The sequence below is a fragment of the Coregonus lavaretus genome (genome assembly GCF_964263955.1).
Source record: "Coregonus lavaretus genome assembly, chromosome: 37".
Taxonomy (NCBI): Eukaryota; Metazoa; Chordata; class Actinopteri; order Salmoniformes; family Salmonidae; genus Coregonus; species Coregonus lavaretus.
The window spans coordinates 14,291,328-14,305,728 of record NC_140024.1 but is presented as its reverse complement, the minus strand read 5'-3'; the positions used below and the strand labels follow the sequence as shown (position 1 = coordinate 14,305,728).

The 14,401-nt window shown below is 47.4% G+C and overlaps 1 protein-coding gene across 8 annotated transcripts in view; it reads left to right on the top strand.

The window, feature by feature from the left end:
* Positions 1 to 14,401, top strand: part of LOC311111539 (E3 ubiquitin-protein ligase arkadia-C-like) — a 36,870-nt gene that overhangs the window by 7,900 nt on the left and 14,569 nt on the right. For all 8 annotated transcript variants that reach the window (XM_084154292.1, XM_084154291.1, XM_084154290.1 and 5 more), the window contains exons 2-3: positions 665 to 1,656; positions 10,142 to 10,268. In XM_084154292.1, coding sequence (XP_084010418.1) covers positions 750 to 1,656; positions 10,142 to 10,268 — 1,034 coding nt within the window. In that variant the 5' untranslated portion in view covers positions 665 to 749. The remainder of the gene's footprint in view (positions 1 to 664; positions 1,657 to 10,141; positions 10,269 to 14,401) is intronic.

Here is a 14,401-nt window from a genome sequence, read left to right as displayed (position 1 = left end):
TTTTTGTGCTAGGCTAGTGCTTTGACGTCAGCATGCTTGTTTTTATTTATAAGATCTATATCAAAGGGATGCATGCTTAGCATTGGTTGCTTGTACCCTGGTACATTCTGAAGATATAGATTAGCGAGTTCTCCGGTCCATTCTGTTCCGGTAATGCCATTATGAAAATGTCTCCTAATCTCCCCACGCAGCCTTCCCATGGTTTTATCACTACAATAGAGAGTTGAGCTGGAGACATTAAACTGGTAAAAGAGATGCTCTAGTGTTTTTTTTCCCCCTTTTCCATATTGCCAGGCTGCATGACCTTACTCTGCTCATCAGTTTCCTTCATTACAGCATCAAGCCTAGCGAGCGTACTGTGATTAGTCCTAGATTACCATCCAGTCTGAGTCATGCACTGCCAGGAATGGGTAATAAAACAAATGCTACACAACTGACTCAGCCCAAGGCCTCAATGCATTTGCTCTCACAAACAAACCATGGTGCACTATTTTTGCCTTTCTCCTCGTACACAACGAGATAGCGAGCACCTCTATATTAACACAGCATGTAATTATTATCATAATACATTTAGCCCATCTTTCTGTTTATAAATTGCCTCCATTGAAAAATAATGATTACACTTTGTTAGTGTGTCTAACGTTTATCTTCTCTTGTTTCACAGCACTAGGTTAGTTGCAGTGCCACCAATGGACCTATAGGAGCTGGTGGAAGTTTACTTGGCGTTGCGTCTGCGTGGACCAGGCAGCATGAAGAGCGAGGTGCCCTCTGAGGCCCAGGGCAGACAGGAGCACCTGAAGGGTCCACTGGCCAACCCAGAGCCCATGGAGACAGCCAAGAGCTTCCCTGCCAACATGGAGGTGATCGGCAAGGCAGGCAGCGAGTTTGCACCGCTGTGTGCCGAGACCAGGCACCGGCCCCTGAGGGACACAGTGGCCCGCAGAGACCCAGACAGGGGCCTGCCCGGACGCAAAAAGCGCAAGAGCCAACAGCCAGGGCCCTCGGACTGCTCCCTGAAGGAGGGTCGTGTCAGTGAGGGCTCTCTTCCCCTTCAGCGCCACCAGCCAGATCTCTTGGAGCGCCGCAGCGAGGATGAACGCAACCCAGAGTCCTCGTTCAGTGACTGTGCCTCCTCTCCCTCCTCCAGCCTGCGCTTCAGGGACTCGGACACTCTGAGCTCAGAGGAAGAGGTGGAGGCTGGAGGGACGGGATCAGCAGGGGGACCACAGCACCCACAGCAGGCGCCGGTCTCCACCACAGGGGGAGGGACAGGGGTGGGGCTGCGCACCATTCTGGGTCGGACTCGGGGAAGCCGCTCTCATAAGTGGGCACGGTCAGAGGCGGAGCCGGTGCCGGTGCTGCTGAAGCGGCCATGTCTGAGCGGGCGGCGGCCACTGCATAGGAAGCGGTTTGTGAAGGCTGGGCCCGGCGGCATCCAGCGGACTCAGAAGCAGAAGGAGCGCCTGCTTCTCCAGAGGAAGAAGCGGGAGGTAATCGCTCGCCAGAAGTACGCGCTGCTCCACAGCACAAGCAGCTCCAGTGAGGAGCTGACCAGCGAGTCATCCTCGCCCTCGTCCACAGAGGCAGAGGACGAGCTGTATGTGGACATCAGCAGCAGTAGCAGCAGCCAGCCAAGCAGCGCAGCTGTGGCCACAGGTACACTCACCATCCGTGCTTCAGACCTTTTCTCTTGCACACACACACACACACACACATTTTAAATACTTTATTTGAATTACGCATTACAGTCGAGATGTAGTCAAACATTTCATAGGTCATGGGTATACAGTGAGGGAAAAAAGTATTTGATCCCCTGCTGATTTTGTATGTTTGTCCACCTGATAAAGACATGATCAGTCTATAATTTTAATGGTAGGTTTATTTGAACAGTGAGAGACAGAATAACAACCAAAAAATCCAGGAAAAAAAGCATTTCTAAAATGTTATAAATTGATATGCATTTCAATGAGGGAAATAAGTATTTGACCCCTCTGCAAAACATGACTTAGTACTTGGTGGCAAAACCCTTGTTGGCAATCACAGAGGTCAGACGTTTCTTGTAGTTGGCCACCAGGTTTGCACACATCTCAGGAGGGATTTTGTTCCACTCCTCTTTGCAGATCTTCTCCAAGTCATTAAGGTTTCGAGGCTGACGTTTGGCAACTCGAACCTTCAGCTCCCTCCACAGATTTTCTATGGGATTAAGGTCTGGAGACTGGCTAGGCCACTCCAGGACCTTAATGTGCTTCTTCTTGAGCCACTCCTTTGTTGCCTTGGCCGTGTGTTTTGGGTCATTGTCATGCTGGAATACCCATCCACGACCCATTTTCAATGCCCTGGCTGAGGGAAGGAGGTTCTCACCCAAGATTTGACGGTACATGGCCCCGTCCATAGTCCCTTTGATGCGGTGAAGTTGTCCTGTCCCCTTAGCAGAAAAACACCCCCAAAGCATAATGTTTCCACCTCCATGTTTGACGGTGGGGATGGTGTTCTTGGGGTCATAGGCAGCATTCCTCCTCCTCCAAACACGGTGAGTTGAGTTGATGCCAAAGAGCTCGATTTTGGTCTCATCTGACCACAACACTTTCACCCAGTTCTCCTCTGAATCATTCAGATGTTCATTGGCAAACTTCAGATGGCCATGTATATGTGCTTTGTTGAGCAGGGAGACCTTGCCGGCGCTGCAGGATTTCAGTCCTTCACGGTGTAATGTGTTACCAATTGTTTTCTTGGTGACTATGGTCCCAGCTGCCTTGAGATCATTGACAAGATCCTCCCGTGTAGTTCTGGGCTGATTCCTCACCGTTCTCATGATCATTGCAACTCCACGAGGTGATATCTTGCATGGAGCCCCAGGCCGACGGAGAATGACAGTTCTTTTGTGTTTCTTCCATTTGCGAATAATCGCACCAACTGTTGTCACCTTCTCACCAAGCTGCTTGGCGATGGTCTTGTAGCCCATTCCAGCCTTGTGTAGGTCTACAATCTTGTCCCTGACATCCTTGGAGAGCTCTTTGGTCTTGGCCATGGTGGAGATTTTGGAATCTGATTGATTGATTGCTTCTGTGGACAGGTGTCTTTTATACAGGGAACAAACTGAGATTAGGAACACTCCCTTTAAGAGTGTGCTCCTAATCTCAGCTCGTTACCTGTATAAAAGACACCTGGGAGCCAGAAATCTTTCTGATTGAGAGGGGGTCAAATACTTATTTCCCTCATTAAAATGCAAATAAATTTATAACATTTTTGACATGCGTTTTTCTGGATATTGTTGTTGTTCTTTTGTCTCTCACTGTTCAAATAAACCTACCATTAAAATTATAGATTGATCATTTCTTTGTCAGTGGGCAAACTTACAAAAACAGCAGAGGATCAAATACTTTTTTCCCTCACTGTATGGACACTTATGATGTTGCAGAGACAAACATCTCATACGTTTGTCCACATTAGTCAAAGTCTGTATTGCATCACACCACAGTAATATGTGTTGTCAAATTCATTCATGTCAAATGAATGTAATGCAAGCTAATTTCTGTGAATCCACTTTGCTCAAAATTGAGATCAGTTGATATTTTTAGTCTCAGAGAAAAGACTGAGCAAAGGAATGCATGAATGGCCTTCAGAATGTACATTTACAATGTGTACACAGCCTAGTCCTATAGTTTTATTCAGTCTCACTGTAACTGTATTGGGGGGAATATATTTGGCCTTTGTGTTATTATTCTCTGGAAGTGAGATGTGTAGCCTGGGGGCCAAGCAACCATTAAAATGTTTTTGTTCCATCTTGCTGAAAGATGTCCTACCAGGGCTATAATAAGACACTCAGAATTGGGATTTCGTTTTTAATTTGGTTTCTTTCACCAGGCCAGCAGCACTTTCGCTGTCTCTCTCTCTAGCCAGAACTGTGTTTTGTTTACTGTCCCCCTCTCCTCCATTATTTGGAAAAACACTTGATTTGGCAGTGAACATCAACCGAATGTTCGTTACACTCTAAAACACATGACTACAGTAAAATGTTACGTTGTTCAGAGAAAATGATCAAAAGATACATTCCTCCTCTGATCGTGGAAGAGACATTTTAATCCCTGAGCCTAGTTTGGGTTGTTCCAGTCCTTCCCTGCTCTGTGTGCTCAACAGCAATGAGAAAAGCTGCCTAAATATTGATTGATTGAATTAGCTCAGTCAGAGTTAGGCTATTTTATGAACAAAGCACAATATCACAGGACTAGGATGGGTGTGGGTATATATGTGGGTGTATCTGTGAAGATTGAAGAATCCTTTTTTTATTTTTATTCTATCCACAGTGTTTGAGCTCTGTGCAGCTTTGTAGGCGCCAGGGGTAGAGGCAGTGAAAGTCCAGCATTTTCCATTATTTTCAAATCAAATCCAATGTTTATTTAACACATGCGCCGAATACAACAGGTGTAGACCTTACAGTGAAATGCTTATTTACAAGCCCTTAACCAACAATGCAGTTTTAAGAAAAATAGTCTGGGTACTGGATTAGATGTTCAGGAGTCTGGATTAGATGTTCAGGAGTCTTATGGCTTGGGGGTAGAAGCTGTTTAGAAGCCTCTTGGACCTAGACTTGGCGCACCGGTACCACTTGCCGTGCGGTGGTACCGGTGCGGGGCCTTCCTCTGACACCGCCTGGTATAGAGGTCCTGGATGGCAGGAAGCTTGGCCCCAGTGATGTACTGAGCCGTACGCACTACCCTCTGTAGTGCCTTGTGGTTGGAGGCCGAGCAGTTGCCATACCAGGCAGTGATGCAATCAGTCAGGATGCTCTCAATGGTGCAGCTGTATAACCTTTTGAGGATCTGAGGACCCATGCCAAATATTTTCAGTCTCCTGAGGGGGAATAGGCTTTGTCGTGCCCTCTTCACGACTATCTTGGTGTGCTTGGACCATGTTAGTTTGTTGGTGATGTGGACACCAAGGCACTTGAAGCTCTCAACCTGCTCCACTACAGCCCCGTCGATGAGAATGGGGGCGTGCTCGGTCCTCTTGTTTCTCCTGTAGTCCACAATCATCTCCTTTGTCTTGATCACGTTGAGGGAGAGGTTGTTGTCCTGGCATCACACGGCCAGTTTTCTGACCTCCTCCCCATAGGCTGTCTCGTCGTTGTCGGTGATCAGGCCTACCACTGTTGTATCATCGACAGACTTAATGATGGTGTTGGAATCGTGCCTGGCCATGCAGTCATGAGTGAACAGGGAGTACAGGAGGGGACTGAGCACGCACCCCTGAGGGGCCCCAGTGTTGAGGATCAGCGTGGCGGATGTGTTGTTACCTACCCTTACCACCTGGGGGCGGCACGTCAGGAAGTCCAGCATCCAGTTACAGAGGGAGGTGTTTAGTCCCAGGGTCCTTAGCTTAGTGATGAGTTTTGAGGGCACTATGGTGTTGAACGCTGAGCTATAGTCAATTAATAGCATTCTCACAAAGGTGTTCCTTTTGTCCAGGTGTGAAAGGGCAGTGTGGAGCGCAATAGAGATTGCATCATCTGTGGATCTGTTGGGGCGGTATGCAAATTGGGGTGGGTCTAGGGTTTCTGGGATAATGGTGTTGATGTGAGCCATGACCAGCCTTTCAAAGCCCTTCATGGCTACAGACGTGAGTGCTACGGGTCGGTAGTCATTTAGGCAGGTTACCTTGGTGTTCTTGGGCACAGGGACTATGGTGATTTGCTTGAAACATGTTGGTATTACAGACTCAGACAGGGAGAGGTTGAAAATGTAATTGAAGACACTTGCCAGTTGGTCAGAGCATGCTCTGAGTACATGTCCTGGTAATCCGTCTGGCCCTGCGGCCTTGTGAATGTTGACCTGTTTAAAGGTCTTACTCACATCCGCTACGGAGAGCGTGATCACACAGTCGTCCGGAACAGCTGATGCTCTCATGCATGTTTCAGTGTTACTTGCCTCGAAGCGAGCATAGAAGTAATTTAACTCTGGTAGGCTCGTGTCACTGGGCAGCTCGCGGCTGTGCTCCCCTTTGTAGTCTGTAATAGTTTGCAAGCCCTGCCACATCCGACGAGCGTCGGAGCCGGTGTAGTACGATTCGATCTTAGTCCTGTATTGACGCTTTGCCTGTTTGATGGTTCGTCTGAGGGCATAGCGGGATTTCTTATAAGCTTCCGAGTTAGAGTCCCGCTCCTTGAAAGCGGCTGCTCTACCCTTTAGCTCAGTGCGGATGTTGCCTGTAATCCATGGCTTCTGTTTGGGGTATGTACGTACAGTCACTGTGGGGACGACGTGGTGTACTCCTCTATGCCATCGGAAGAATCCCGGAACATATTCCAGTCTGTGCTAGCGAAACAGTCTTGTAGCTTAGCATCTGCTTCATAGCTCTTGTGCAGTGGAATACACACAGACAAGTTAAGCCCAAGGGTTTGCTGGAATATGACCCCTGGGCCATGGCCAAGCCTTTTAGGCTGAAAATGCCTGAAACAAAGAGGGCTATGTTCAAGAGACATTTCCGTTTTTTCCTCTCGTATTCATATACCTCTTTATGAACCTCTGAGGCCAGCTCTTCAGCAGTTACCATGAACATACATGCTTTGATGGAGCTCTAATGTATGTGTTTCACTTTGAGACTTACAAATGAGGGCTGTGCGTCGCTCGCTATAGAATGGTCCGGCGCTGCACACGCACATTTCAAGTTTCAGACTATGTATGCACATTTGAATTTCCTGTTGAGTAGCAATAGCACCTTCCCTCCCACATATCTCACTCATTATTATGTAGCACATTCGCTTTGTTCTACCAAGGTCACTCACTGGCTCCTCTCGATCACACCTCTGAGTCACCCTGACCTGTGAATACCTGTGGAAAATAGACTTTGCATGCAAGGTGGGTAGGTATTGCTGATGGGGGATAACCGACCTCGCACCAAAAGGGCAATGTCCACGTCCCCGCTCTGCTACCCGGAGCTCCAACCCAGGCAGCCCAGAAACCTGTGTCTGAGCTGCAGGTGTCTGGGTTTCTGCACCCAGCTTGTCTTCCCATATCACACCACAGTACAGCAGAGGAGAGGAGCACAGCACGCCTCTGACAACCACCTGCTGTTTCCTGAGCTGCACCGCTACAACACTTGACAAAGAATGTACTTTTTCAAGAAACTCTTAATTTTCCATTCCTACTTTACCCTCTTTCCCCTCTCTCAGTTGAATGTCTTCATGTACCTAAGCTGTAATAGTGTTTCCACTAAGTGGCCCTGGGGAAGGATCGACGGGGTCATGGGGAGAGTCTTTGCTATGGGAAGTAGGTGGGTGGAGAGGACTGACAAGCACTGAGCTCTAAGCCCCACTGTAGCCTGCTTGGAAACAACAAGGGCTCTCAGAGGAGAAACTATGCCAATGTTTATAGCAGAGGAGAGGAGGGAGGCAGTCGGTAGAGATGGCTCTCTATTGGCTAGAGGAGGGGATGAATGTAATGGACATATAAAGGCCCAATCACAGAGCTGCCTATAGTCATCAGACTTCAAATACATGGACATGACAGGAGTGTTTTAGTACTGTAATTCCTGTATTCATGTCACAATATAGACATATGCCCTGCAGTAGGGTACAAAAATCATGACAGTTCTATACATGACATTTCTATCGGCAACTGATCATACTGTGTGTTACGCTAAGCTGCATACACCCCTGAGGTCACAATCTGCCTTCTCTCAACTGCAAAATGGAGAATACAAACACTACACACTGAAATAAATCTCTATTCAAAGCAAGCAGCCAGGACATTTCTCTTATTTGTCCATGTCAATAGTCACATCGGCCATTGTTCAGTTTAGATGTGAGGTCATATAGTCTTCTTATTTACATTCCCTGAACCAGGAAGTGTTTGTGTAGAGCTGTATGTTTCATGAGGGAGAGGGGTAGCTAGGCTAGGAGAGGGTTGCTGCACCCACTGGACCACTGCAATAGAACTCACTCAGGGGAGTACTGATGTTCACTAGAGCAACAAAGCACTGCTCACTGCACAGAGACACACAAACAACACAGCATCAATGAGGCAATACATGGCACAGTTGAACCTAATGTAAATAATACACAGTTGACTATAATTAATTTTTAATCTGTAAAGATATGGCTGTAGATCAAACAGACAGCGAGTATAAGGGTCACATTTAGAACTAGCTGTTTGGGGTGGTGTGACAAAAACAACAAGCCTCTTGCCTTCCTGGTTGCAACGTGATGAAATGTTAAGTGTATTGAACACACCCGGGCCTCTTCCTGACAGTGAGGACAGGTCAGGCATGGCTGGAATGAGAACTGGAACGAGAGATACTGGAAGGGGGACCAATCAAAGTGCAGATGCAGAGATTGCACTGCAAATCCCCAATCCTGCAAACAGTGGAGAGCGGAGCAGCATTTACTGACCTACATTTCACACAGGCCCAGTACACAGACTGTTAGCCTGCACACAGACGCCACAATCACTATTCATTTATACTGATACTGATACTCCTTCCTATTTAGCTTTGGGTGTGTTTCTCCCCTGGTGAGGAAGAAACACCAGAGGATGCTGGTGGAGGTTGTTTATGTTGCTGTGGAACACATGAGCTGATGCGTTGTCAACCAGCCATCTTAGCAACAGAGCCTGCTATATACAGCTACAGACATGTCTAACCTCTCTGGAATTAACTGCATACTAAAACGGCTACAATTTTATTTACGTGAAGTGAATTTCCGGCCACTTTATATGAATACAGTCCAAGGTTCTCAGGTAGCAAAGAATCTTATTTTTATCAGTTCAAAAATGTTTACATCAGAACTTACAGGTCAAATTGACGGATCTCTCTCCGCAGTATACTCTTATTATTATCTATCTGGATGACTAGTCACTTTACCCTGCCTTCATGTAGATACACTACAGGACCAAAAGTATGTGGGCTGTGGACACCTGCTCGTCGAACATCTCATTCCAAAATCATGGCCATTAATGTGGAGTTGGTCCCCCCTTCGCTGCTATAACAGCCTCCACTCTTCTTTGAAGGCTTTCCACTAGATGTTTGAACATTGCTGCGGAGACTTGCTTCCATTCAGCCATGAGCAATAGTGAGGGTGGTCACTGATGTTGGGTGATTAGGCCTGGCTCGCAGTCGGCGTTCCAATTCATCCCAAAGGTGTTTGATAAGGTTGAGGTCAGGGCTCTGTGCAGGCCAGTCAAGTTCTTCTAAACCGATCTCGACAAACCATTTCTGTATGGACCTCGCTTTGTGCACGGGGGCATTGTCATGCTGAAACAGGAATGGGCCTTCCCCAAACTGTTGCCACGAATTTGAAAGCACAGAATCGTCTAGAATGTCATTGTATGCTGTAGCGTTGATTTCCCTTCACTGGAACTAAGGGGCCTAGCCCAAACTGTGAAAAACCCCAGACCATTATTCCTCCTCCACCAAACTTTACAGTTGGCACTATGCATTCGGGCAGGTAACGTTCTCCTGGCATCCAGATAGTGAAGCGTAATTCATCACTCCAGAGAACACGTTTCCACTGCTGTGTCCAGTGGCAGTGAGCTTTACACCACTCTAGCCGACGCTTGGCATTGCGCATGGTGATCTTAGGCTTGTGTGCGGCTGCTGTGCCATGGAAACCCATTTCATGAAGCTCCCGAATAACAGTTTTTGTGTTGACGTTACGCTTACAGTTGACCGGGGCAGCTCTAGCAGGGCAGAAATTTGACGAACTGACTTGTTGGAAAGGTGGCATTCTATGACGGTAACACGTTGAAAGTCACTGAGCTCTTCAGTAAGGCTATTCTACTGCCAATGTTTGTCTATGGAGATTGCATGGCTGTGTGCTCGATTTTATACACCTGTCAGCAACGGGTGTGGCTGAAATATCAGAATCCACTAATTTGAAGGGGTGTCCACATACTTTTGTGTATATATAGTGTATCTACCTCAAATACCTCGTACCCCAGCACATTGATCTGGTACTGGTACTCCCTGTATATAGATCCATTCTTGTGTATTTTATTGTATTCCTCGTGTTAGTTACTGTTTATTTTTCTATTTTACTCTGCCTCGTTGGGAAAGATTCTTAAGCAAGTGTTTCACTATAAAGTCTACACCAGTTGTATCCGGCGCATGTGATTAATAACATTTGATTTGACTGTGTGTTGTGTTCTAGGTTCTCTGGATGAGGACGTGGTGGTGATCGAGGCGACCCCTGCACCCCCTGTCCCAGCCAGCGAGGAGATCAACGTCACCTCCACCGACAGCGAGGTGGAGATAGTCAACGTAGGAGATGGCTTCAGGTGAGCACCTTCCCCTGTCTCCTCTCTGAGGAGATCAATGCTGTACAGAGATAATGAACCACAGTGGAAAATTGAATGTAAATCGATGGTAAAGTAATTTGGCTGTGAAATCCTCTTTCTCGGGAGAAAAAACATCCATCTCAATATTTCCCCGCTTTTAAGCTGTGAAAGCAGTCAAAATGGCAGCAGCCTTCATTGGTGTCCTGAGAGAGCCTGGCCCTGCAGTATTGACAGTACTTTATCACCGTGGCTCTGTCGATATAATCACAGTCAACTGTGGTGGGTCTAGTAGAGGCTCGCTGAGCACTGGCTTCTCATCAAGTGTCATAACATTTACTGAGACTGCTGAATAGGGCTGGGGTAGTGTTTTCCAGGGTACCTCAGAAATGCCGTGTAGGCTCTCAGTGTTGTTTGGCCCCTATGGAGAAGCTGCTGGTATCACTATGGCAGGGGAAATATTGCACATCTGGGATTGGCCGTGAAGCTGGCAGGCTGCATCATTGCGCTGGCATTCCACAGCTCTCCAAGCTGTTGCTATCGGTGTCTTTTTCAAGGGCAAGGCTTCCAGACAGTAATACACAAGCTCTCTCCCCATCCTCCATGAAAAATCTAACGAGAGACCCTCTCTCCCCCCAGGGCATTCTCATCTAACCCTCAGTTCACTCTGATCCAGGCCCAGTTACCTCTGATCCCCCTGTCAGGGAACTCCAGGTCCAGTTCAAGGGTCTCTCTGGTACAGTCTGATCTAGAGAACCAGGACATCAGATCCAGGTGGATTTGCTTTTCTCCTCTCCTCGCGGCACGCTCTCCTGAACCGATATGATTACTAAAACATGGGAAATAAATGCCAGCTGGTTACAGGTTACCAGGGCTTTTGGCAGGCTTTGTGAAGTGGGTACCGTCAGAGGCCTCTAGTCAAATCCCAGAGTGTAGTCTTTCTACATAGACCTTGGCCTACATGATTTCTCTATCTGACTCCTGTGAGATGTCTTCTGAAAATGCTCTCTGCCATGACCTGAGGAGAGTTGATCTCATGCATAGGGACTTTTACAGCAGTGCAAGTGTGAGTGCGCTATGCTACGGTATATCTGTTCTGTTTCACTGTTATAGTGGCGTTCCTCTCTGAGTTGTTTCTGTTTATTGTCGTTCCCCGTGTCTTTCTCTCCTTGAACCCCTCTCCTCTCTTTAATTGTTATTGAGGTGCCTTGGTGCATAGCGCTGAGAGTCATTTCCACCAGCTTGATTCCATTATCCCACCCTCTGCTGCCAGAAATAGCAAGGCCTGTGAATTTCACTCCTGCCAGCAAAGTCACTCTGTCAACCCAAATGAATTGCTCTCTGTTTGTGATATGCGTTGTCTCTCATGAGACAAATGAGCAGAATTCCAATCAAAGGGTCAGTTTCAGTTACTGTAGCGTTTATGTTGTATGTAATGGCTAGATATCAGGGGAGTAAAGTAAACAAATAAACCTGCATAGGTGATTTTCTTTATCCTTTTTAGCCCATTGCTGGTCAAAATACTGTTCTGACACTTAAAAATACTTGAACAAGCAACATCGTGCATGTTTACTGAATAGGCAAATTATCTCAACGCTGTGCCTGTCACGAATCTCTAGATGTCCACAAAGCATACCATAGGCCTAAAGATCAGGAGTGGCCAGTCCACTGAGCCCAGTGCATTTGAATGTGTTTTCCATTGAATCTGAATGGTATTCAGATGTTCAGGGTGGTAGTAAGGCCTATTGATGAGGGGAATGGATGGCTGACTGGAGAGGAGAGAGAGAGAGGCTGCTAGTAATCCCAGGTGAGCCTCCAAGCTGCTGTGTCCTTGACTGAGACACTCATTTGCTTCAGTAAATACTCAGCTAACTACATTAATGCTAACTTAATGAGGCTGTCATTCACTTGCATGTTAGGGGATTGGTTGGTTCCTGTCGCTGTATAGTGTGTTAACTAGCTAGCTAATCCACCTTGTGTAATGATGCTCCTAACTAATGTAATCCATGGCATAGCATACTAGCATTGTTAGCCATAAACTTATGTTATGTTTTGTTAAGCCCCGTCATTATGCTCTCAGGAAGACAATCATCCAAATATGGCCTCCTCTCTGCTGGCTAGAGAGGAGATGCACAGCACAGCCATGTCATGGAGTGTTCTGTGTAAACAGGCCCATTGGGGCCAGAGAAGGTTCTAGAAGCCTCTCAGTCTCTCTGGTATGACCAGTCATGTGGCATCACTCCCCATTATTTTCAGGATGAGGAGCCCCCTCCTCACTCTACAGACAACACTAAAATATAATATAATACATTGTGTCTGCAAAGAAAGTGATCATGTTGTTTTCAAGGGTAGGTTTTTAGATGTAGGATATTTGTTCTGTATGTAGGGCAGTGCAATGAAGTGTTGAGTAGTGTCTGGTTCCCAGAATGGGGCCCTCTGTGTGAAACCTAAGGTCAGTGGTGGTGCTCCCTCTCTCAGGCTCTGACTGTCGATGTGACTCATCTCAAGGCTCCCAGCTCTCTGTGTATGTGCGTGTGTGTGTGGACTTTGTTCTGTGCGTTTGGACTGTGCTGTGTGCTGTGAGTGGAATGCAGGGAGTGGGTGAAAGCGGGGTGGGGGAGACCAGAGCAGGAACAAGAAGAGTAATAACATACTGTTGATTAGTAGTGTTGAGGAAGTGTGAGGCCTTCTGAATGAGCAGTTAAAGAACAGGTTTAGAGACTAGTTAAGGCTGCTGTGGAGTGGAATAACAGGGGGCCATGCAGGGTCTCTCCATAGCTCTGCATAGTGCATAGCATACCCAGAGAAGAGCAGCACTGGGGAGCAGACCACATGCCTCCGGTTGTTTTTAGCAGTGAAGCCAAGTACCCCCCCCCCTTCCAGAGGCCAGCTCATCTGACCACTCTCTCTGGGCCCACCATCTCAGTGAGCCCATTCTGCAGGTCTGGAACCCCAATGGAGAATTTCACCCACTTGGCTTGACTGACTGGAGTGGCCCTGTTAATTTCTCCCATTCTCTCTCTTCTTTCTCTCTTCATTCTCTCTCTCCCCATGTTCACTCTGTCCCACAGACACGCGATTAGCTTGCCCTTGATTGATTGTTCCCTGACAGTGCTCCTCTGTAGATTCATTCAGGTTGTGCAGAGTGACTTATTTTAAACGTCGTTATCCAGGAGTTGATAAGGCAAAACGTGCCTGGCCTTTTCAGAAATATTCAGGGGGGAAGAGATCAGTAAGGGCCTTCAAGAAATGAAAAAAGTCTGTCTCTTTCTGAGAACTTCTAAATATTTGGAGTGTGATACAGATGGGTTTACGTAAGCATTGCTCTCTCTCTCCCTCAATATCTTGGTCTTCCCTGGCACCCCATCCCTCTCTCTCAATCTCCATCCTCCCTCTCTGGTGCTTCCTCACTTGCTCTATCACTCTTCCTCCCTCCCCCTCTCGCTCTCCCTTAATCTCCCTCCCTCCGCTCTCGCTTACTGTATCGCTCTTTCTCTCTCCCTGTAGATATCCCTTCCTCCCTTCGCTCTCTCTATTTCTCTCTTTCTCTCTCCCTTTATCTCCCTCCCTCCCATGGCTCTCTCTCACCACTTCTCTCGCTCTCTCCCTCCTCTATCTTCCTTCTCTCCCTCTCTCTTCATGCTAGGTTGACCATATTCTCCCTAGGTATTTCCGGGAAGTGAATGAGCAGAGTGTAGTTAGGGGAGGTTGTGTGTGTGTGTGTGTGTGTGTGTGTTTTTATCTCCCCATCTCTGCCTGCACCTCCCAGAGATGCTCTGGCTTGCAGGAGAATGCAGAGAAGGGCCGTTTCTGAAGGGGGAGGGCTAGCGAGGAGCACTGGGTGTGGGGGTCAAAGGGCAGCAGGATGAGCAATGACGGTTTTCCGCTGAAAGATTCTTTGTTTACAGTGCAGAGGCCAATGGGTGGGATAGAGGGTGTGTGTATGTGTCTGTATGCATGCGTGCCATATTCAGTATCAGCGAAGGCTTTGGATTTTGGTGCAGAACATGCAGCTCACTCTTCCGTCTTGCTGCGATGTAGTGCCAGATGTTTCCTATTGTTTATGGTTTCCACACAGTCCATTTAGTCCCTTAATTGGGTTGCCCCTCCCCCTCCCCCCACTACCATAGCCTTTG